The sequence below is a fragment of the Juglans microcarpa x Juglans regia genome, chromosome 7D (genome assembly GCF_004785595.1).
Source record: "Juglans microcarpa x Juglans regia isolate MS1-56 chromosome 7D, Jm3101_v1.0, whole genome shotgun sequence".
In the NCBI taxonomy this organism is placed as follows: Eukaryota; Viridiplantae; Streptophyta; class Magnoliopsida; order Fagales; family Juglandaceae; genus Juglans; species Juglans microcarpa x Juglans regia.
In genome coordinates this window covers 9,577,381-9,599,413 of record NC_054606.1, presented here as the reverse complement: position 1 = coordinate 9,599,413, position 22,033 = coordinate 9,577,381, and the positions used below count along the sequence as shown (strand labels likewise).

General features: G+C 36.1%; 2 protein-coding genes and 1 pseudogene across 3 annotated transcripts; all 3 read right to left on the bottom strand.

The window, feature by feature from the left end:
* Nucleotides 1-666: 666 nt before the first annotated feature.
* LOC121239562 (exocyst complex component EXO70H1-like) lies at nucleotides 667-20,888 on the bottom strand. 2 transcript variants are annotated; one of them, XM_041136826.1, is made up of 3 exons: nucleotides 5,192-5,206; nucleotides 3,744-3,746; nucleotides 667-2,614 (listed from the first exon to the last, which is right to left on the bottom strand). In XM_041136826.1, the coding sequence occupies exon 3, from the start codon at nucleotides 2,577-2,579 to the stop codon at nucleotides 744-746; it is 1,836 nt and encodes a 611-aa protein (XP_040992760.1). In that variant the 5' UTR covers nucleotides 2,580-2,614; nucleotides 3,744-3,746; nucleotides 5,192-5,206; the 3' UTR covers nucleotides 667-743. The 2 variants fall into 2 exon arrangements, with proteins under 2 accessions (XP_040992760.1, XP_040992761.1); XM_041136827.1 differs by lacking the exons at nucleotides 3,744-3,746; nucleotides 5,192-5,206 and adding an exon at nucleotides 20,876-20,888.
* Nucleotides 9,331-11,062, bottom strand: LOC121238110 (annotated as a pseudogene).
* LOC121239560 (exocyst complex component EXO70H1-like) lies at nucleotides 15,815-17,965 on the bottom strand. Its single transcript, XM_041136825.1, has one exon. The coding sequence runs from the start codon at nucleotides 17,798-17,800 to the stop codon at nucleotides 15,956-15,958; it is 1,845 nt and encodes a 614-aa protein (XP_040992759.1). The 5' UTR covers nucleotides 17,801-17,965; the 3' UTR covers nucleotides 15,815-15,955.
* Nucleotides 20,889-22,033: the final 1,145 nt, after the last annotated feature.

Below are 22,033 nucleotides of genomic sequence, written 5' to 3'. Positions count from 1 at the left end.
GAATCGGACCGATTACACTCTTACAAACAAGCCCTAATCTAAATTCTTCAACCTGAGCCTGAAGATCATGCATGGAAATCTACCCGAATCTCGAAGGCAACCATTTTATGCAGCATTGGGAAGAATTTTTTAGAAGTAGTTGTTATTTCGTTGAGAGGACTGACAGCGAAATTTAAATTCAAAGTGGCAAATGACAATTCAAGAGACAGAGAGCGAGAGCGAGAGGAGCGAGGGAGACTTTAGTGATTGGCGATTGCGCTTTGTTTGCATTAACGGGGGGCCGACTTCTTTGCTTAGTCAAATCGACTTGTATTATCTCCAACTATCTATGAATGTGTCTATCTCACGCCTCAATCCGACTTGTATTATGTATACACGTATTCGTGAAAAATTCTATTCATCACCTTCCTATTAAATATTATATATAATTTATTTATTTATTTTTCTTTTTTATCAAATATATGATACATAGATGATGTATAGAATAGTTTAATTAATTTAAAAATAATAGAACAGAAAAAAATAAAAATAAATAAAAATAAGTACAATATGTAATGTGCGGAAATGACTAATAACAAATCCATGTATTTATATATATATATATATATATGTAAAAGAATCGTGTTACCTGCAGTTTAATCCATCTCTATACACGGGGAAAAAAAATATCTATATAATATCTACGCGCTCTTTTGTTTTTCTACGAAACATGCCTAACGCCGGTCATAGCAGCCGCCCAAATCTCAACGGCCTTGCCTACGAGGCCAAAAACATGACATTGAAGATGACGAAACACTCCCTCCGCCTCCGCTCCCATACAATAGATCCGACAAGTAATTCCCCAAATCATCAGGGGTATACCGAACAAACGACTCTGACCCCACACGATTCCTCTCAAAAAAGTCGTTGTATGCCGATACGAGCTTCTTCGCTACCGAAACTTTTATCTCGTCTCGGAGTTTCGGGTCTGGAACGATCCATGCCTTCTGTTTCCTATACGTCTCTTCGAACGCAGCATTGAATTTCTTGAAGCTGTCCTTCGCTTGCTCCGGTGGAATCTCGGCCGTCGGATTTTCCGGTAGCGATGCGAACACCTTGCTCCAGCCCATTCGCTCGTAGTTCGAGGCGTACTGTTTGACCTTCGACTCGTGATTCGTCACCCACTCATCACCAAGGAGGAGATTTAGGTTCGACGTTCGCACTTTAACGACGACGTATTGGAGGTTGTTGGCTAAGAACAAGTAAGAGAGCGCCACATCGTTGTGGAGCTCCGCTTTGCCGTCGAGTTTACAGAGGAGGACGAGGATCAACCACGCGATTCGGACGGTAATCGGACTGTTGTCGGACTCCAGGCTCCCGAAGTAGGATTCCGGTAACGGCGACTGTAATACTAAAGGCCAGTCGGCGACAATGTCTGCGAGGATACCGCTGTAATCGGCGAGGAAGGAGATGTAGTTCATCACATAGCGTGTGAGTGGATGGACTCCGCCACCAGGAACGGCTGTCTTCGATGAGTCCTTCTGGATGGCCATTTCGAAGTCTGTTAGCATTCCACGCACCGCCTCACCGAGCTTGATCTGAGAATTGATGGCCTGTGTTCGGACTGCCGAGGTCGATTCGAACGAGAAAATATATTCAATCTCCGACCAGTGATCAGAAATAGCTTCGTACAAGTCCAGCGTGCGGAACATTTTCTCGGGGGATTTCTTGCACTTTGCCACGAGTTCGGGGAATCCAAACAGGATCATCCCGCTCTCTCCCGAAATTTCAGCGAAGCACGACTCTGCGATCGGAAACGAACCCGGAAACACGCTGTCACAGAGAATCCTCTCTCTGTAGAAGAGAGTTTTCACGGCGATTTTCACAGCGTTCAACCAGCTCCTGATCTTCAGTTCCAGTACCTCCCAATCCATCTTCTGCACCTGCGAGAGATTCAGCCTCTCAACACCAAGATGATACAGTGCCTTATCGATAATTGATTTTCTAACAATAGTATAGATTTTCATGCACTCTTTCGCGTAGCCAGAGGATATCATGCAGTCCGCAATGGCTTTCAAGTCCGCCATTGCAACCGTCGAGATTATCTCCACCCCAGATATGGACTCACCTGCGACTAGAAATTCTTCGTCCGACTCATCGTCCTCCAAGTCGGAGACACTCGACCTCGCCGCCGAGGATCTCGTAGAGCGGGTCGAAACCGAAACCGATTCGGTATCCAAGTACTCTCTATTGTCCGACAGAATCTGGTAGAACTCCTTCTCCAACCTCTTCACAGCCATTTGCATCAAGTTCTGAGCCCTAACAAGCTGGTCGGAGGCGGAATCCTGGGTAACCAAGAATTGCATGGCGGACTGCAAGTCTCTGACGGAGCGTAGGTACTGTTTGGCCTCGGTACGGTCTCCGTGGAAAAGGGAGATGATTTTGCAGTAGGAGGAAACGTCGGAATCCCACTCAGTAATGAGAGACTCTGCGAGATCAATGTTCTCGTCCATTAACGATTCAGAGAAAGAGCGGCTCTGGGTGGGAGGTGGGATAATTGCTCTAGACGGAGACGAAGACTTGAAGAAAATGCTCCTCATTCCTTTTCGTGAAATTTACAAGAAAATATCTCAATCTCCAGATAATAATTTAGTAGATAAGGAGATCAGCAGTACAAGCTAGCTGCTTCTGTTATGGAGTTTGTTATTGCTTGAAGTTGAAGGCGTGGTCTGCAATTGGGAGAGATTGGAATTTAGTTGGGGGAAAGGGAGAGAGTGAAATGGAGTATTTAAGGAGTGAAACAACATTCTGACAAATGTCGGTGGTGGGACCGTTTGAGACAATGTGAATTAATGTGTGTGTACGTACGACTATACGCGTTTAGTTGGGCCGTTTGTTTTTGTCTTGCTGCGTGTGGAGTGACGTGTGATCAAAAAGGGAAATCAAGGTTTACGATGTTACGAAGCAAGAAAATAAATGATTGCCGAGTCCAATGAAAGTTGCAGGTAATTGCTTCTGCCACGTCTCTTTCAATGGTAACACTACCGGAAGTTGTGTTATTTTAGAAGATTAATATAATTTGAATTAATTTTATTACTTCTTATTTACGCTATATATTTTTCTTTCCGTACGATTATCTATAATTATTATTGATCACAACAATGAAAGATAAATTTAATTAGTGTAATCCTTTCCAAACAAAAAACAAAAAAAAAAAAAACATCTACTTATGCTTTTTGATGTTCACGTACATGTATATATATATATATATATATATATACGTATATATATCTGTTGTTGGTCTGCCCGTGGCAAGGAATTATTCCCAGACAACTGGTCTTTATAAATTGCTTTGTACGTGAACATCAATATATGTGAGTTGTATTTAAGGTTCAAATTCGTTACAGAAGAGCTCGTACGTGTGGCTGCAGATATGGCAACTCTTTTTTTATTTTTTATTTTTCACCTCAAAGTACACGAAAAGACGATTAGAAGGTTCCAGTACTTGTCATTAATTTGTTGTTGAATCTATCGAATTAATTGCTAAGTCAATTAATTAATCTAGTGCTATATACAAAAGAGTTAATTAGTTTGGTTTCAACCTATTTTTTATGCATGAACAGAAGTACTAGATTTTAAACATGGTCGATCCGAAATCACGTATAATGACTAGAAATTCCTGATTAAGCTTTTATAATATATAGTTAATTATTAGTCATATTAATAATCCTAATATATATATATATTAATATTATTTTAGAGACAAACTGTATATTGATATCTTCTCATTCATGAGGTGGTTTATGTTGTTTTTTTTTTTTTTTTTCTATGCAACAGATGCTTGCTTGGCTTCGATCGAGTAGTATCAAAAGCTAGCCCAGAGGTTTGAATTTACACTAATCGTGATTAAAAAAAAAAAAAAAAAAACTTCGATGCTGAAGTCCAAAACTGAATGTTTTTGAATGGAGAAATTATATTTGTTGTCCTAAAACGTGTAAGTGCTGTATAATTTTTTTTTTAAAAAAAATAAATAAATTCAAGATCACATAAAAATATTAATTTTTAATAATAAATCTCATTCTTTTTTAAAAGAATTATGTATATTTACAACATTTCACAACTTTAAATAACATTACTCATAAATAATATCATTATTCATAAATAGTGAGTAAAACATTGTCTTGCATCTTTTCAAAATTTTCTAAGAATGAAACAAGTGGCAGTTTCTACCGTCTTGAATTTATCTGTGTAGCTGAACAGCCGTCACCCAACCATCTTAATTAGTAACTAGTAAGGGATTCGAAATATTGTAATTACAGCTAAGCCTTCGCGGAGGACTAAACCCAACTCAGCTTGCTTCGTCCTCCTTTGGGTGCGTGAGCTTGACACAGTTGTAACACTTAAATACTTTAAAATCAACATGTTGTTGCCAAGAGCGCGTATGATCCGGTTATTTAAATAGATAATTTGGGTTGGAGACCTCTCACCTTTGTAAAAAAAAAGAAATCTGCTATATGGATTTGGACTTTGGATTTGTTGGTTTTCTTATTATAATTTATATGAAATAATTTCTTATTATAATTTATAAATTATTGCAAAAAATGTTAATACTAGATCACTAAAAATTTATAACTAATACTAATAGTCTAATATAAACTAATGATTATAGTTATACTTATAATTAATACTACAAATTTTTACTAAAAGTTTATAACTAATACTAATATATAACTTATAACTATATTAATAGTCTAATATTAATACTATTATATAGTCTAATATATTAATAAAAGTATAAAACAGATTTTTTTAAATCAATTTTTTTTTATAAACAAATTTTTAATAATAAATTGTAAAACTTACATTTTAAAAAAATGAAAAATTGGATCGGACCGGATCAGAAACTGGTAAAACCAGAAGTACCGATTTAGGAAGGTAACTAGTGCGTAATCAATTTTGAAAAATACAAAACCGGTACATACCGATTCGATTCTAAATTTTATCTAAAATTAGACCAGACTGAATCGATTACACCCCTATATATAGTGTAAGCAGATAGCGGAAAGCCCATAAAAGAGTTGCAGATATATTTTTTTTTTCCTTTTAAGTTGCACAAGAATTTAGACACATTAGACTCCTCAGACTTAAAGCCTAGTTTGTTTTCAAGAAACATCTCATCTCATCTCATCTCATCTCACTTCATCATTATAACTTTCTCAAATCTCCACACAAAATAAAATAAACAATTCAACTTTTTCAAATCCCAAAACAAAAATAATATTAAAAAATATATTCTAACAATATTTTATTTAACTTTTTAATTTTAATCTCATCTCATCTCATCTCATCTCATCTCTGAAAACAAACGAGCCCAGTCATTTATACGCAAGTGAGAGTATTATTACTGTATCTAAACTATTTTTATTATTATTCTTTATTTTATTATTATTATTTTTATCTACTTTTTTACTATTTATTATTTTTTACTTATTTTTATTATTATTTAATATTCTATTATTATTTTTTTATTACTTTTTTACTATTATTCATAAATATTCTCACTATTCAAACTCAGTACAGGCTAAATGACTCAACTCAAATTATAATGAGATACCTCTTAATTTGCTAAAACAAGAAAAAGAAAAACACTCTATTTTTGCCCTGTCTAAACATGGAGATCTGAAATACTTTGTTCGGAAATAATATAATTTTACAATTATTTAGCTAATATTTTAATCATATGTTTCTAGTATTTGATTATTGAAAAAAAAAATTATGTAGCACAGAAAAAATACCTTCCTTTACCAAATTTGGTTTTGCGTGTAAGAGCGAAGGACCGCAACCGCGTAAAGTAGTGGCAATGATAAACGGTGGGTGTCGCTGTTCTTGACCCCAAAAATATCAGAAACTTGAAAGAGATGTAACCTGAAATGTAAACTGCATCTAAAAAAATTATCAGTCCTCGTTAATTTTCACAAAATTTTTCGTTTCTTCTTATCTAATTTTTATAATTTTTTAAAATTATCATATAAAATAAAATAAATAATTTAATTTTTTCAAATTTTAAAATAAAAATAATCTTAAAAAAATATTTTATAATAATATTTTATTTAATTTTTAATTTTTATTTTAATTCATTTTATTTCATTTATAAAAAATAAAAATAAAAACAAACAAGACCCAAAACAAAATAGGAAAATGCTACTCGGTACGCAACTTCTGTGATTGAACAGTGGATTCAATTCAATGTTGTTTTTTTTTTTTGTTTTTCGTTTTTGGCAGCACCAAGTGTCAACCTTTGCAACCACATGAATGTGTGAACCAATTAATTTTGGAAGATACTGAAAATCATCTAGGAATTAGTCAAAAACTTTTTCCAATTGAAAACTGCCTGCAAATGTCAATGAAATTCAACTGAGCACCGTCTAGTTACCTGCTGATCTGACTTCCAATTGTTTTTACATTCAAAGGGAAGAAACATGCAAGAGGATCCCAGATTCCAGATTTTAGGGTAGCAGTGGGCTCAATAAAATTAAATTTTAACCAAAGAATAGTTAAAATGCAAACTAAAGTACAATAATGAGTTCAACAAATATGAACAGTAATTTTAATTTCAAATTATATTATTAGTCAAATTTGTTGAGCTAAAGAAGCTGACCAAATATTATTTTTAGATTAAAATATTATATTTTTGTTGCTTGCTTCTCTCCCGTACAAGTAGAAATGTATTACTTCTCGCTGCTTGCTTCTCCCACATGCTACCGTGATGACATTTTAAATATGTACTTTCAAAAATAATTTGTCTATGTATATATATTTATATATATTAAAATTTTAACTATGATTCCTAGTTTTGTAACACTTACTAGCTTAACGAATATAATAAAATATACGCTAGAACTAAAATTCCTATTAATTTTTCAAGTAACAAAAATTTATAAGTAAAATAAATAAAGAATATCCACTAGAATTAAAATAAAAAATTTATAAAAATAAATTAAAATTAAAATAAATAAATAGTTCAAAATTAATATTTTAATATAATAATAAAAGATTTATTAAACCTATTATTTGATGTTGTTGAAAAATAATTAGTTAAATTTATAAAAATAAATTACTTAATCAAATTTTATCTAAATTTTATTAAGCTCACTACTAGTACTCTTATCGCGTTAAAACATGTCAGAACTTGGCTGACTTCACTTCAAAGATTCACAGTCGGTTACCCAAATTTCAAGAATCGATTGCTTGCGTTTAAAAGATGAAAAATCTACTTTATCTCTTCAACTTGACACCTCTATTTGATCGCTGATTTTTTTTTTTTTTTTTATTAAGGAAATGCTTTTAAGTGTATTGGTATATTTTTTTTTATTTTTTAAATGTATTTAAATATATTAAAAAAATATGAAAAAAAAAAAAAAGATTTTACACCGAACGGTATGCCCAGCTGTACTATGCCACCCCCTTGAAAGATTCACACACCAAAGGGACCCAAGTTTTGACAATTAAAAAAAAGATAACGTTAGGGTGCATTCCGACTATGCACATTAGTACAAATATATTTTTATTTTTTTATTTTTTAAGTATTTTTTAAACATCTTTAGACATTTAAGAAAAAATAAAATACAAAAAAAATTCACTAATAGTCAATTTCTTAACTATTAAACAAAATTCAAAAAAATTAAAATACATCAATAGATACATTTGATGAGTACATTTGAGAGTTATACTAACATTTTCCTTAAAATAAAAATCAGATCCTGATATATTAAAATATTATTGCGATTGCAATGTAAGTTAAGTTTTAAATTCTATATTTAATTCATCAACTCCTAAACCACGTTTAGTTTCATTGTATCAATAAAGTTTGCCTAATAAAGATAATGAAGTTAGGGCATGTTTGGATGCTTAAAGTATCTTAAAATTTTGTGAATAATGGTGAAACTGTGAAATGGTTTGAGTGAAAATATTTTTTTAAAGTTTTAGAGAATGAGAGAGAAAAATTTGAATAAAAATATATTTTAAAATAGTACTATACTGGAGTTTGTAAAAATAAATAGATAAAATTAAAGTATTTTTAATATTATTTTTATTTTGAAATTTAGAAAAACTGTATTGATTTTTGTCTTAGAGTAATGATTAAGTAATAATTAGATAAAAAAATTAAAAAATTAAAATTAAAAAATATTTTGTGTTTAAGTGATTTTTTATAATGGAGTTATGAGAAATTTTGAAAATTTTAAGAATTTTCACGTTTGCCAAACATGTCAAGTTTATGTGCACATGAAGTTATCATGTAACTATTTATCTTTTATTTATTACTTTACTCTTGTGTAATAACCTGAAAAAAAAAAAAAAAAAAAGGAAAACTCAATGTACAGCATTATTATTCCACTTTTATCATATTACGAAGAAATGATGGAAAATGTTACGTTTACAAAGTGTGATAAAAGTAGGATAGATAATAGTATTTTACTGAATCACATCAGTTCTTTGAGAAATCACCGTATATTACTTTTAATGTCCTTTTAGCGTTAAAGTCTCTAATATTCACATGTTTATGAAATTAGAAAGAAAAACATCAGGCATGAGTGTTTTGAGTTTTCATGGATTAATGGATAGGTTGGGGTTTGATTTGAGCACTGAAACAGAACATTCTTGTGAAATCCGGGCCGTAACTTAGGGGCCCAAAGGACGGAATCAAAGAGTCCATAAAATGAACTGGGCTTAAATTTTATTATTCCCTACGAGAGATTTAGCAATTTTTTTTTTTTTTTTTAAGAAGAGGACGGTATTTCAATTTTATTGATATCCTTCACTTTTAACGGAACAAAACCGTAGTTACAACCAGATATTTAGAAAGATTACAAATAATTATAAAGACCAAAACTCAGCTATCAGAAACCAAAGACCAAAAGACCAAAAGAAGCAATCTCAATTGTTACCAAGACTGCAGATCCCATTTCACCTGTAGGAGTTCTGGCAACCAAAACAAAGACAGATTATTATTATTATAATCTATAAATTCAGAGTTCATCATAGGACTCATTCATGGAAATCAATGCAGAAATATTGGGGGTTGTGATGACAGTAAAATGGAAAGGGAAAAATAGTATAATCAGAGCAACGTTATTACGACACAAGTGGAGTAATTTGCATTAGATCAAAAGATGGGGATAAACATCTATCTTACTAATCAGTTTTGTAATTTCTTCACATCCGCATGAGTACAGGAAATGCAATCAAAAAGAGTTATAAAACAAAGATGCATCTGTTTTATTGCACTTTTAAAATTGAATAACACAACAAGAGTGTAGGGGAAACCGACTTACATGATTTGCAATAGCGATACTTCAAAATCAATCGTCGACCTCTGCTTTGATCTCCCTTTGCAACTCCTCCTTGTACTCCTCAAATGTTCCAGGGAAAGTTCTCACAGTTCCATTTTCCGCAACCCATATTTCACTGGTCTTCTCTTCATTCTCACAAACACGTGATATGAGCCTAGAGTCATGACTGACCAGGACGACAACACCCGTAAACTCGTCCAGTGCATCGGCCAGCGCATCAATGCTCTGCATGCCTAAATGATTTGTGGGCTCATCCAACAACAAAAATATATGTGGCTTTGACATAGAAATTGAAGTGAATACAACCCGTGATTTTTTGCCCTCCAGATAATTTTGCAATTGGAGCGAGGTGATTATGGCTGGGAAGCCCAAATTTTCCAAGCTTGGCACGAACAGCGCTCCTCCAGCTTATTGAGCCCCTCTTGATCCGGATGAAGACGAAGAAGATACTGAACTGGAGTTTCCTCCATTGTCAGCAAGTCCATAGAGTGCTGCGAATACCTCCCAATTCTCAACTTCTGACTCCTCCGCACTTCACCCTCAGTTGGAACCAAATCACCAGGTAGAGTCAAATCACCAGGTAGAGTAGATTTTCCTGCTCCATTAAGGCCAACAATAGTAACACGTGTTCCCATATCAATACCCACATCAACATTTGAGGCCTCCGGAAAAGGCTCATCCTCATCAATCTTTCCCTTCGCCTTGTTCTTTGATGCTTCTTTTGCAGCATTGAACTTAGCACGGTCCTTCACCTTCTCCTGCTGAGCACGACTCCCTGACCTCTTGGCCGCTTTAATTTGCTTCTCGTAAGTTTCATACCGCTTGTTCATCTCTTTGCGACGCTGCTCGTACCCGCTTTCAAACTCATCAAAGTTTCCACGGTATAAGTGAAGCTTAAGATCATGGCGATGAATGATTTAATTGTAGACAGTGTTAAGGAAGTCCCGGTCATGTGAGACAACAACAAGAGTTTTTTTCCACCGACACAACGACTACACCTTTAACCAGAGAACCGCCGTAAGGTCGAGATGATTTGTGGGTTCATCCAATAACAGAAGGGTTTGTTGCACGAAAAGAGCGCCCCTAGCCAGTGATATTCTCATCCTCCTGCCACCACTGAATGAACGAGTTGGACGAACCTGCATTTCTTTGGTGAAACCCAACCCAGCAAGAATCTTTGATGCCTGGGCCTCAGCCGCATCTGAACCCAAGATCTGCGACTTCTCATACAACTCAGCGAGCTTCTCTCCTGCATCATCAGCATTGCCACCGTTGTCATCATTCTCATCCTCAACAACAGAAGATGAATTCTGCAACAATGCAACCTCATTTTGGAGCTTGACCAGCTCTTCTTTAGCTGAAACAACTGCTTCAACAGCACTTCTATCATCACCAACCACCTCTTGTTCAACCAAAAGAACATCAATATTCTTAGGAACAGGGATCTTTCTCCAAGCAAGGAGCTTTAATAACGTAGACTTGCCCATTCTATTGGGTTCAACCAAACTGTTGATGTCGTGTTTCGCGGGTTTGGGTAACTCTACGCAAACAGTGCTCGGAGCGTCACTTGCAAAGGTGAAAAGGGGGGAGCTCGGGGTCTGTTATACCTCTAATGCTTAAGTTAGTTGTGATGTAGAAGATGAAGAGAAAATAACAATAAAGATGGGTGTAAAAGTTAACCTTCTTATTTGTTGCATGTAGTGTTTATTTATACTTGCCGACTTGGTCTCCATGGTAGTCGGGTGTTGTATAGCAGGAGATAATATATTCACGCCGTCTACACGCCGAGCTATCTTTATGCCGTCTGCTAGTCAAGCTATGAAGTTTTTAGGTTCACTGTGTGTAGTCTGGGCTTTGGACCGCATTGAATACGACACGCTTTCTACCCTGCTTTGCATTGAATGCGGCATACTTTCTGCTCTGAGTTCCTCCTATCCCATTAATGCTCGGTGTGAATTGCCTTATATTTTTCCGGCTTGCATTCAATGTGACATTCCTTCTTCCTTAAGCCTCTCATGTATCCTCTGACTAGGTTCCTAACGTAAGCATGGTCCGACCCGGATCTCATACCCAGGTTCCGACCCAAAGAACTTATAAAAAGTTTTTTTTTTTTACCTGAGTGAGCCTTTATAAGGATTTCTAACCTGGGCAGGCATGTAGAAGGTGAATGGGTTTTTGTATACTCACCCGTTCACCTCCTCCACATTGTTCGGATGCGAACCAATCTCCAACATTAATGAGCATGATCAATCATTAACTCTGTCCTCGTTAATTGGAGCTATTTTCTTGTGTGAACTTCAACGTCTCCCTAGATTGGTTCATTTTATGCACGCGTGCTGTTGGTAAGCGTCATTCTGCATTTCTGCGACTAATGTATCCCTTTGAACTTCGTGCAGCCGCTTAAGAAGTCTAGATGTTCCATCGCACTGTTTAGACTCATTTCTTCCTCTTCTTTCTCTTCTCTGCCATTTCTGTTTCGACCTCCCTCTTCGTCTTTCTTAAATTCCAAAATTCTACCCTTTCTACTTCCTTTCATCATGACTAAACGTGGCAATAATGAAGCCCATTCCAGCTACTTTGCCAGGAAACAGTGGACGTCGACTATGACTAGTAACGACCTCTGTTCATTTTGCAGGTTATACCCTATCCCTCCCAATACAGTTTTGGAAGCTCCCAATTCTCGTGTTCCGATGGTAGATGCTGATGGCCTGGCGACATGGGTTGCTCTCTATCCCCACATGTTTTCCAATGGACTTCGGTTGCCATTCTACCGTCTGGTGCGTGATATCTTGAACTTCCTGGAACTAGCTCTGGTGCAACTTAACCCCAATGCTTGGCATTTCATAATGGCTGGTTGCATTGCCTTTCGAATTGCTCTTGGTGATCCGGAGGATTATCCTGTCCTGACTGCTCGAGAATTTCTATTAGTGTACAGTATCAACCAGTTTGATGGGAACGTTTGTAGTTTTCAATCCCATTCCTCTGAGAAACGTTTCACTTCCTTGGAGAGGAGTTATTCTTCGGTAAAAGAGTGCACCGGTGTTTCTTTTTTGTATCTAGTTTTGGTTGGGAATTTCTGAAATGAGAGTGGGAATATAAGGAGTTTCTTGTCTGAGCCGCTTGGGGTAAACTATCAAGTTCCAAATCTCTTTCCATTAAGTTATCAGAGAGAGACGAGTTTAGGGTTGCTTTCGTAATGTCTTGGGCAGTGGCTCATCCCACTCTTTTTTAGCCAGATTCGCTGCTAAGTGATGAAAACATTCGGCGTTACATTGTGCTTGCCCATTCTTCTCACGTGTTCGGCTGGGAGTTCTTAATGGTTCCCTCTTCCCCTTCGAGGGAGAGGCGTCATGCAACCTCTCCCCCCAAAGGTAGCCGTGCGAAGCGGTCTCAAACTCAGGAAGGCACTTTTGTGCCCACTTAGTCTACGCTTGGGGGCCCACCTCTTCGCCCATCCAAGACATCCCAACTTGCCCCTTCTTCTAGTCCAATGTTTTGTCCGCCATCGAGGTCTCCTTTTAGTGAGTATGGAGTTCCCTGCTCGGCCTCCCAAGCACAAGAGTATAAGCCTCTCGGGGTTCCACCCGAGGTTTAAGATTCCTACTCAAGGGGCGCAAATCCTTTGCGTTCATCTCCGCCAGGCATCCCTCGCAAAGAGAATAGGAGTTCCCATCGAGCAGTTCCAGCGACCAGTTCCCTTCCTTCTCGCCGAGTCCCAGCAAACAACCCACCGATAGCTAATTTTTTGAGATTTATGACCCTTTTCCTTCTTGTTGTACTCACTAAATAAAGAATAATAAAAATTTGTTTTGTTTTTAGGCTCTGCTAGAGAAGATGAGGCTGATATTGCCATTGCCTTTATTTTCTCCAAAACGTTTGATCGTCCGGCTTCTCGAGATTCCGATCCGATGATGGGAGCTTTTCCCTCTTTTGAGGAGGTGCTTAGTCAGAATGAGGTTTCCCGACACGAGCTACCGATTTACAGGCCAACTCCTTTTGAGGAAAGGCTCGCTGAGGTTGAAGCTGCCTTTGGTGAATGTTTAACTACCACCCCTGTTTCTCCCCCAGAGCTCTAGGGTCTGACTCCCCAAGTTTTTTTGCAGTTCCCGTATCAATGGGTCTTGACATCCCTCCACTTACGCCTTTGACAACGGCTATGGAGGTTACACCTATCAGAGTTGAGGAGCTGACCCCTCCTGGGATTGTGGAATTGCCTCTCAAGGAAGTTATGGAGCCAACTTTTTCTGAAGTTCTGACCTCTTCATCAATCTTAGAGCCAACCCTTCCCTTGTTCCAGAATTGGGCTTCTCGACTGTTATTGGGATGAATTCTTCCCCAATCTCCGAGCCGATCCCCTCAATGGTTCCAGAAGTGATTCCTTCGCCTTCAGTCTCTCAGGTATTTGTTTCTTGCACCCTTTGCTTGAATCTTCTTTCCCTCCTTTTATATATATATGTCTCATGTTGTGCTGTTTATCTGTTTCAAGAATCTATGATCCCTCAAGCCAAGGTTATTTCTTCATGCCACGTAGACGTTATCCTAGTGGAGGATAGTTCTTCGTCTGCTTCTCCGTCGTCTGGGAATGGTTCTCTCAGTTCTAGGGCTTCTCAAGGTGAAAACGGCTCGGGCTGGGGAACAGTCAGTCTCTATATCTGTGCCTCCTCAGGCTCCCCAAAGAGAAGTTCCCATTCAAAGTGGGGAGGAGTATGGTCTATCGTTCGTACCTGCTCAAGCTGTGCTATCATTGGTGTGTGTAGAATCTTCTCTCCCTTCTGGGAAAGCAAAGTCGCAGGAGACGGGGCTTGGTTTTAAGAAGAGGAAGAACCTTTTTTAGGCTTATCAGGTTTCTGGTCCATACTCTTAGCTAGAAGGTGCAAGCTTGCAGCTCCCTCTTATGAGCATGCAGGGCTAGCCTATGACCAAAAGAGCACTGGCATTAGACTAGCCAAATACTAACCAAATCTAAATTTTGACTAAATTTTCCTAAAATCAGCTACATTGGACTAGACAAATCACTTCAAGTCAAATTATGAGCTACCATAAATGGAAAGCCAAAGCCATATTTGGTGAGTTACTGTTCACCTACCAAAAAAATATTTTATAAAAAAGTATTCCCACTTTTTTCACTCACTCTCACGTCTCCTCTCTCTCTTCCTTCCCTTTCTTTTCATTTCTTCACTTCTCTTCTTTCCTTCTTCATCCTCTTCCTTTTTGAGCTTGAAAGTCTTCGTCATTTAATCCTATTGCCTCCATTCCAATAATTTGTTTGGACAGTAAAAATTAAATTGTTAATTATTATATGGAGTATATTTGTAAAATATAAAAAAAATTAAAAAATTAAAAATTATATTATTATTTTGACTTTGAAATTACTAGTCCAATATGACTTAACCTTTTCAAAAGTTTTGGCTTTAGCCAAAATCTCAATTTTAGTCAAAATTTAGACTTAGGTCATTGCCCATGCTCTAAAGCTCCACCTTATGCAACGCCCCACCTTATGCAAGCCCCCAACAATAAAAATGAGATATTTTTTATTTAATTGTTTTTTAAAATATAAAAATGATTTCATTAAAAAAATTAAATATTTTTTTTATATTTTTCAATTTGCGCAAGGCCCATGATACTAAGTTTTCATATTTAATACAATAAATATTTTCAAATATTATTTTCTAAGATATTGCTAAATTGAGATACAAAATTTACAATGATGCCTCAATTTAAATTGATGTATTAAATATAAATTCGAAAAGTTTTTTCTAAAGATTTTAAATAAAGATTAATTTTATTGAAAATTTTGAAAAATGACTCATTTAATATATAGATTTCAATACAATAATTTATATTTTATTACATTATAATTAAAAATGACTCACTTAAATTTTACCTTAGACCTCAATTTGTATTGAGCCACCCCTGTCTATGATTAATGCTATTTGAAAACTTTTATAGCACACACCATCCATATGACATAATTTGATTTGTAATATTTAAATTTTAAAATTTATCTTTCAAATCAAATTGTGTCAGGTAAATAGTATGTGGTATAAAAGGCCTTCAAAAAGAATTATTCCTTTTATAGATATCAGAAACAGTGTCACACATACACACAATATTATACGTATTGAGTTACAGTCCTATTTTATTAATATTTATTTTTTAATTTACAGTTTAAATTTTGAATTTTTAGATTTTTACCGCTTTTAGGTGCTGACACATCAGCGCGTATGGTTACACAAATAAAATTGCAAGTATAGATAAAATTTTTCGTAAGTATTTACATAATTCACTTCATACATGTATATTTCTTCGCTTCATTTCCTGAAATAATTAGATACCAGCTTTTGGTTGTGATTATACAGTATTTTGTTGTTTGTGGGCGCTGGTTGCACAATATGATTTGGAAACGTTTTGAGAGTATCAAAGATCAAAAAAGAATATTAAAAAATAACGTTTTTAATAATATTCAAAATTAAAAAATAGAGAAATTAAAAATCAAAGAATTTTGTAGTATCTGTATTGTTGCTGATCCAGATCAGATGTATCAATCTCTATATACGTGTACAAAATTATTTTCACTTTGAGTTTTCTTTTGTTTTTTATGCACAAAAAACACGAGCCCAAAAATCTCAATGGCTTTGCCCACCACGAGAGTGGGAAGACGAAGAAGATGACGAAACACTCCCTGCACTTCCGGTCGCATAGAACAGATCCGACAAGTAATTCCCTAAATCATCTGGGGTATATCTGACCAAAGATCCAGATCCGAACCTCAACTTGCCCCGATACTCGTTGTAAAACTCCTGGTACGCCGATCTAAGCTTCTTCGCCACCGATATTTTGATTTCGTCCCGGAGTTTCGGGTCCGTAATAATCCATGCACTCTGTTTCCTATACGCCTCGTCAAACGCCAAATTGAATTTCTTTAAACAATCCCTCGCTTGCTCCAGTGAAATCTCAGCCGTCGGATTTTCGGGCAACGAAGAGAATACCTTGTTCCAGCCCATCCGCTCGTAGTTGGATGCGTACTGTTTCACCTTTGATTCGTGCTTCGTCACCCAATCCTCGCCGAGGAGGAGTTTCAGGTTCGACGTGCGCACCTTGCCGACGACGTATTGGAGGTTGTTGGCTAAGAACAGGTACGAGAGTGCCGCATCCTTGTAGAGCTCAGTTTTGCCGTCGAGTTTACAGAGGAGGATGAGGATCAACCACGCAATTCGAGTGGAAATCAGACTATCGTCGGACTCTAGGCTGTCGAAGCAGGATTCTGGTAACGGTGAATGCAATGTTAAAGGCCAGTCGGTGACGATGTCGGCGAGGACGCCGCTGTAATCGGCTAGGAAGGAGATGTAGTTCATCACGTAGCGTGTGAGCGGGTGAACCCCACCTCCGGGGACGGGACTCTTCGACGGGTCCTTTTGGATGGCGGTTTCGAAGTCCGTTAGCATCGTGCGCACCGCCTCACCGAGCTTGACCAGAGAAGAAACTGCCTGTGATCGAACGACTGAGGTCGATTCATACGAAAAAATAGATTCGATCTCTGGCCAGGAATCAGAGATAGCTTCGTACATGTCCAACATACGAAACATTTTCTCGGGGGATTTCTTGCTCTTTGCTACGATTTCCGGGAACTCAAACAAGCTCATCGCGCTCTCTCTGGAAATGTCAGCGAAGCACGATTCTCTGATCGATTCCGAAGCCGAAAACACGCTGTCACACAGAACCCTCTCTCCATAAAAGAGAGTTTTCACGGCCATTTTCACAGCGTTCAACCACTTCTTGATCTTCAGCTCCAAAACCTCCCAATCGATCTTCAGCACTTTCGAGAGAGACAGCCGCTCAACCCCGAGATGATACAAAGCCTCATCGATGATAGATTTACGTATTATTTTGTAGATTTTCACGCACTCTTTCCCATAACCAGAAGCTATCATACAGTCTGCAATAGCTTTTAAGTCCGCCATCGCAATCATCGAAGCTCGCTCCACCTCAGATACCGACTCGCCAACGGCACGAAACTCGTCCTCCGACTCATCATCCTCCAGGTCGGAAACGCTAGACCTCGCCGCCGAGGATCTAGAGGAGCGGGCCGAAACCGATTCGGGATCCAGGCGCGCCCGATTGGCGGACAAAATCTGATAGAACTCCTTCTCCAACCTCTTCATAGCCATTTGCATCAAGGTCTGGGCCCTGACAAGCTTTTCGGAAGCCGCGTTTTGGGTAACAAAATATTTCATGGCGGACTGCAGGTCTCTGACGGAGTGTAGGAACTGTTTGGATTCAGTACGGTCGTCGTGGAAAAGGGAGGCGATTTTGACGTAAGAGGAAGCGTCCGTGCTCCACTTTATAATAAGGGACTCTGCTATTTCCATGTTTTCATTCATTAGCGATTCAGAGAAAGTAGTGCGGGAGGGTGAAGGAGGTGGGATTGTTTTAGATGGAGGTGAAGATTTGAACAAGAAATGATTCCTCATTCCGATTTTCTTGGCAGTCACTGTATAATCTTCGGTATTTGTTTTTTCAATCTTTTCAGATTAGATTTAAACAGAGTACGAGAGCTGTGAAAAAGAGATGGGTTGTAGATTCTTGCTCTGGCGTAGTCTGCTATGCGAGAGATTTGGAATATTGCTTGATGGAAGGGGAGAGAATACGAGTGGGGGGTATTTATAGAGGAAGGGAGAGGGAAGAAAGACTCGAAAGTGCAGGGGACAACTGGGGCCGGCTGGGAGAGATAATAATATGCGTAAACGGTAAGAGTGGTTGACATTCTCGTCTGGATAGCGGGACTGATTACACTGGCGCGTTTGAAGACTGCCGTATACGCGCTTCGACGCTTGTTTGTTTGTTTTGCTTTTAAGTTTGCTTTTCAAGTTTGGAATTACGTTTGACAAAAAGGTAATGTCAAAACGACAGACGGCAGGAATTGCTTGCATGTCCCTCTCCACTCCTGATTTTCAGATTAATTCCTTCGTGTCATTCTCGTCGTTATGTTCTTACGGGTCGAAATCCGGTAAATTGTGGTTATGATTAAGATGTCAAATCAGAGTTACCCATCAAATTTTAATATAAAATTAAATTATAGCCGAGTTTCATGAGTACCATGTCGGAGTTTCTTATCTTTTTTAAACGAAATTGAGCTTATTCATTAATTTCGAAATTGAACTTACATCCAGTAAAAATAAATTATTAAAATATATATTTTAAATAAAATGAATTGATAAGATCATCGACTTATAATTTATTTAATTCATTCGATCACATCCATTCATTTACATAATAATTCAAACTTTTGTTCCTTGTATAAATAAAATTTCTTTATCTATCCATAAATTAAAATATAGTATATTGCACATGAAAGGCTCCGACTTACGTGGTTGCGAATGCTATATCTTTATTCAAGATCATCAAAGAACCTGTGATACGCAAGTGATCATCGAGGAGACCTTAATTTTACAATATTTTTACTCCCACGCTTGATGCATGATGAGATCTTGAGATTTTGGAATTTCAGTTTCATATAAAAATCCTTGATTATTGCGTGGATCCTACAAATAATAGAATGGCTATAAACTAATGCCAATACATTATTCTCGTTGATGAGTACTTTGAATGATTCTACTCTGACGAGGTTATAAATATAAAAGTAACGCTATATATAGTTATAGAATATGTAAGTTTCACACACTTCATTTTAAACAAAAGTAAGATTTACTATTAAAATTTTATTTATTTATTTGACTTCCAGATTTGCTGTTTCAAAATAAATATAGGGGACTTTCACACATTATCAATTATCACTATACAAATAAGAGCAGTGCTATATAGTATCTATTATAGTGGTGCACACAATGCACACACTACGTGGATGCTTCTACATTTTTTTTTCAAAACACGACTTTCTACCCCTCTCTCTCTCTCTCTCTCTCAACATCTCTCTCCAGGGTCTCTCTCTCTCTCTCATCTCGGCTCTCTCTCGGCATCTCTCTCTCATCCCTCATCATCTCTTTGTCTCTCGCTGGGTCTCTCTCCTCGACTCTCTCTCTCATCAGATCTCTCTCTCATCGTCTCTCTCATCTCAACTCTTTCTCTCTCATCTTCACTCTCTCTTTCATCTCCGCTCTCTCTCTCAATCTCTCATTGTTTCTCTCTCTCATCATCTCTCTCTGTCCATTAATTTCGAGTTATAAGAGATGTGTGGTTGGGATTATGTCACATAAGGTATGTAAAGTGGCTGCTCGCAAACAGTATGCTTCCCAAATTATTTCTACAAATAATTCATATATATATATATATATATATGGAATTTATCGATATTTCCCAACGCAAGTAATGTTTATATTCATAAAGAAATTATATAAAATAATATCACAAAATGATATGACTTTTACTAATTTGTTAGATTTATTTTATAATGATAGTAATTTTATAATTTGACAAATTATATAAGTCACATCAATTTGTGAGATTATTTTTATATAATCATTTTATAGCTAGAGTATGTCACAAGGAATATACATGTATAGCGTGCTTAATTCCTTGCAGATGAGGGTAGAGCTCATACGAATAATATACGACCTTTAGGTAAGAGTAAGACTGAGACACAACGACGACTACTACAACTATTATTTGTATAATTTTTGACTTTTTCTATACGACGACTACTCCTCTGTATTCTAACTTTATACTTCCAAAATAAAATTATGTTTTTGAATTTTGACGAATTCAAGATGCAAGCCTTATTAAGACTCGTGCAGTCGGTCTGTCTGTCTTGCTTGCCCTGGCCCTTACTGCACCAGTCACAGAAAAACAGAAATTAGAAATTGCAGTTATTTTCCCCACCAGGCATCTTTGTTTTATTTGTTTATTTTCTTTCTGTACTCTCTCTTGCACCAAAAAAGAGTAATTTATTTATTTATTTATTTATATATACACATATTTTGGTGAGACCGAGACCGTGACAAAGTCAGTTACGTACTTTAAACTTTTGACTTTTTCAATACGACAGTTCCTATGTATAATGTATTACGGGATTTATAATTACGAGCAGTGTTACTCTGCTACCGATTGTTATGATAGTGTGTTTTGTGTTTATTTATTTATTTATATTTTTTAAATATTTTTAAAAAATAAAAAAATATATTAATATATTTAAAATTATTTTGTTAATCACTAAATAAAAATAAAAAATATTTTTTTTTCAAGCGGTTAAATATTACAATAATACTTAGGACCTGAATCGGTAGACAGCTTTTTCTTATAATTATATGATTGAAGTAATTAGAATTAAATATTGGCCAAAAAAAAGAAATTAAAATTAAATAGAGGTAGCCTCCTGTGCGGACTGGCTCTCATTAGCCCTTTGCTGCAGTCACTCTCAGATAGACCAACAAACTGAGGTTACGTTTGGGTATCAAGAGTATTTCAAATACTTTCATTACTATTTTTTATTTTATTATTATTTTTTACCTATTTTTTTACTATTTATTACTTTTTATTTACTATTTATTATTCTATTATTATTTTTTTATTATTTTTTTACTACTATTCACAAATATTCTCAATACTTCTAAGATATTCTCACCACTCAAACGTAGTCTGAAATTCTAGACTGGTCTCGCTCCCTCCAATCAAGTGATCACGGAATATTTTAAAAGAGAAATACCGGATAAAGTCTTACTGGGTATAAATTTAGCGTATTTATGTTTAAAATAAATATAAGGTTCATTATTATAATTTATAAAGTAGATTTTTTTGGTTTCATATTTACTTTTTTTTTTAAATTAATAAAACTTATACATACTAATACTGTATAAATCATTTTTTATTTAAAATATCTTATTTATTTTATTGGTAACCTCCTTCTCAATTTACTCGGCAAATAAATAAGAAGAATAATAATGTATAATTGAGATAATTAGAATGAGTATTGTTATTTTAAGGCTCTACACCAAAGTTTTAAATTTCGTACCGTACCAAGTGGTACGGCAGAAATTTTTCGTTTCGGCCGTCCGACCGGTACAGGTACTATACCTGTTCTGTACCGGCTAAAATACCGGTCGTACCGACCGGTACCGGTCATACCGGCCTCAATTTCGACCTGTACCGGCCGATATTTCGGCCTGTGTTTTGTTTTTTTTTTCTCATTTTTTCAAATTACAAACTTATTTTTTAACCCTCAATTCAGACTAGACTATTTATAATTTATATATATATATATGTATTTGTATATAATTTATTTATATATAGACTATTATTTTAGAATATAATTTATATATATAATTTATTTATAGATCGACTATCCTGAAACGTTATCCCGAAACGCTATTCCGAAACGGTACCGATACCGAAATATTTCATTCCAGTACCTTGACCGGTACGCTATCTGGTACGGTATTCAAAACATTGCTCTACACCATATATCAAATCTTATAAATCAAATATTATCATTTAAGCGATATAGATGGATGTACTTTACACATCTGCTTAAAAATAGAATAACTCAATTGGAACATAAATTGAACATTCTATCTTTTTCTTTGTCTTATATATTATTTTTTATTTTTTTGAAAATATTTTTATTTTTCCTCTCATTTACATTAATTATCTGGAGAGTAAAAAAAAAAAGGCGCGCACTTTCACACATAAAATGAGTCTCAAAAGTACTTATTCATGTTTCCATTAGGGGTGGGCTCCGACTTCGACGGAGT

Bases quoted from the DNA above. Each gene is read 5' to 3' on its own strand.
- LOC121239562 (XM_041136827.1), bottom strand. From the start codon at position 2,579: ATGAGGAGCATTTTCTTCAAGTCTTCGTCTCCGTCTAGAGCAATTATC.
- LOC121239560 (XM_041136825.1), bottom strand. From the start codon at position 17,800: ATGAGGAATCATTTCTTGTTCAAATCTTCACCTCCATCTAAAACAATC.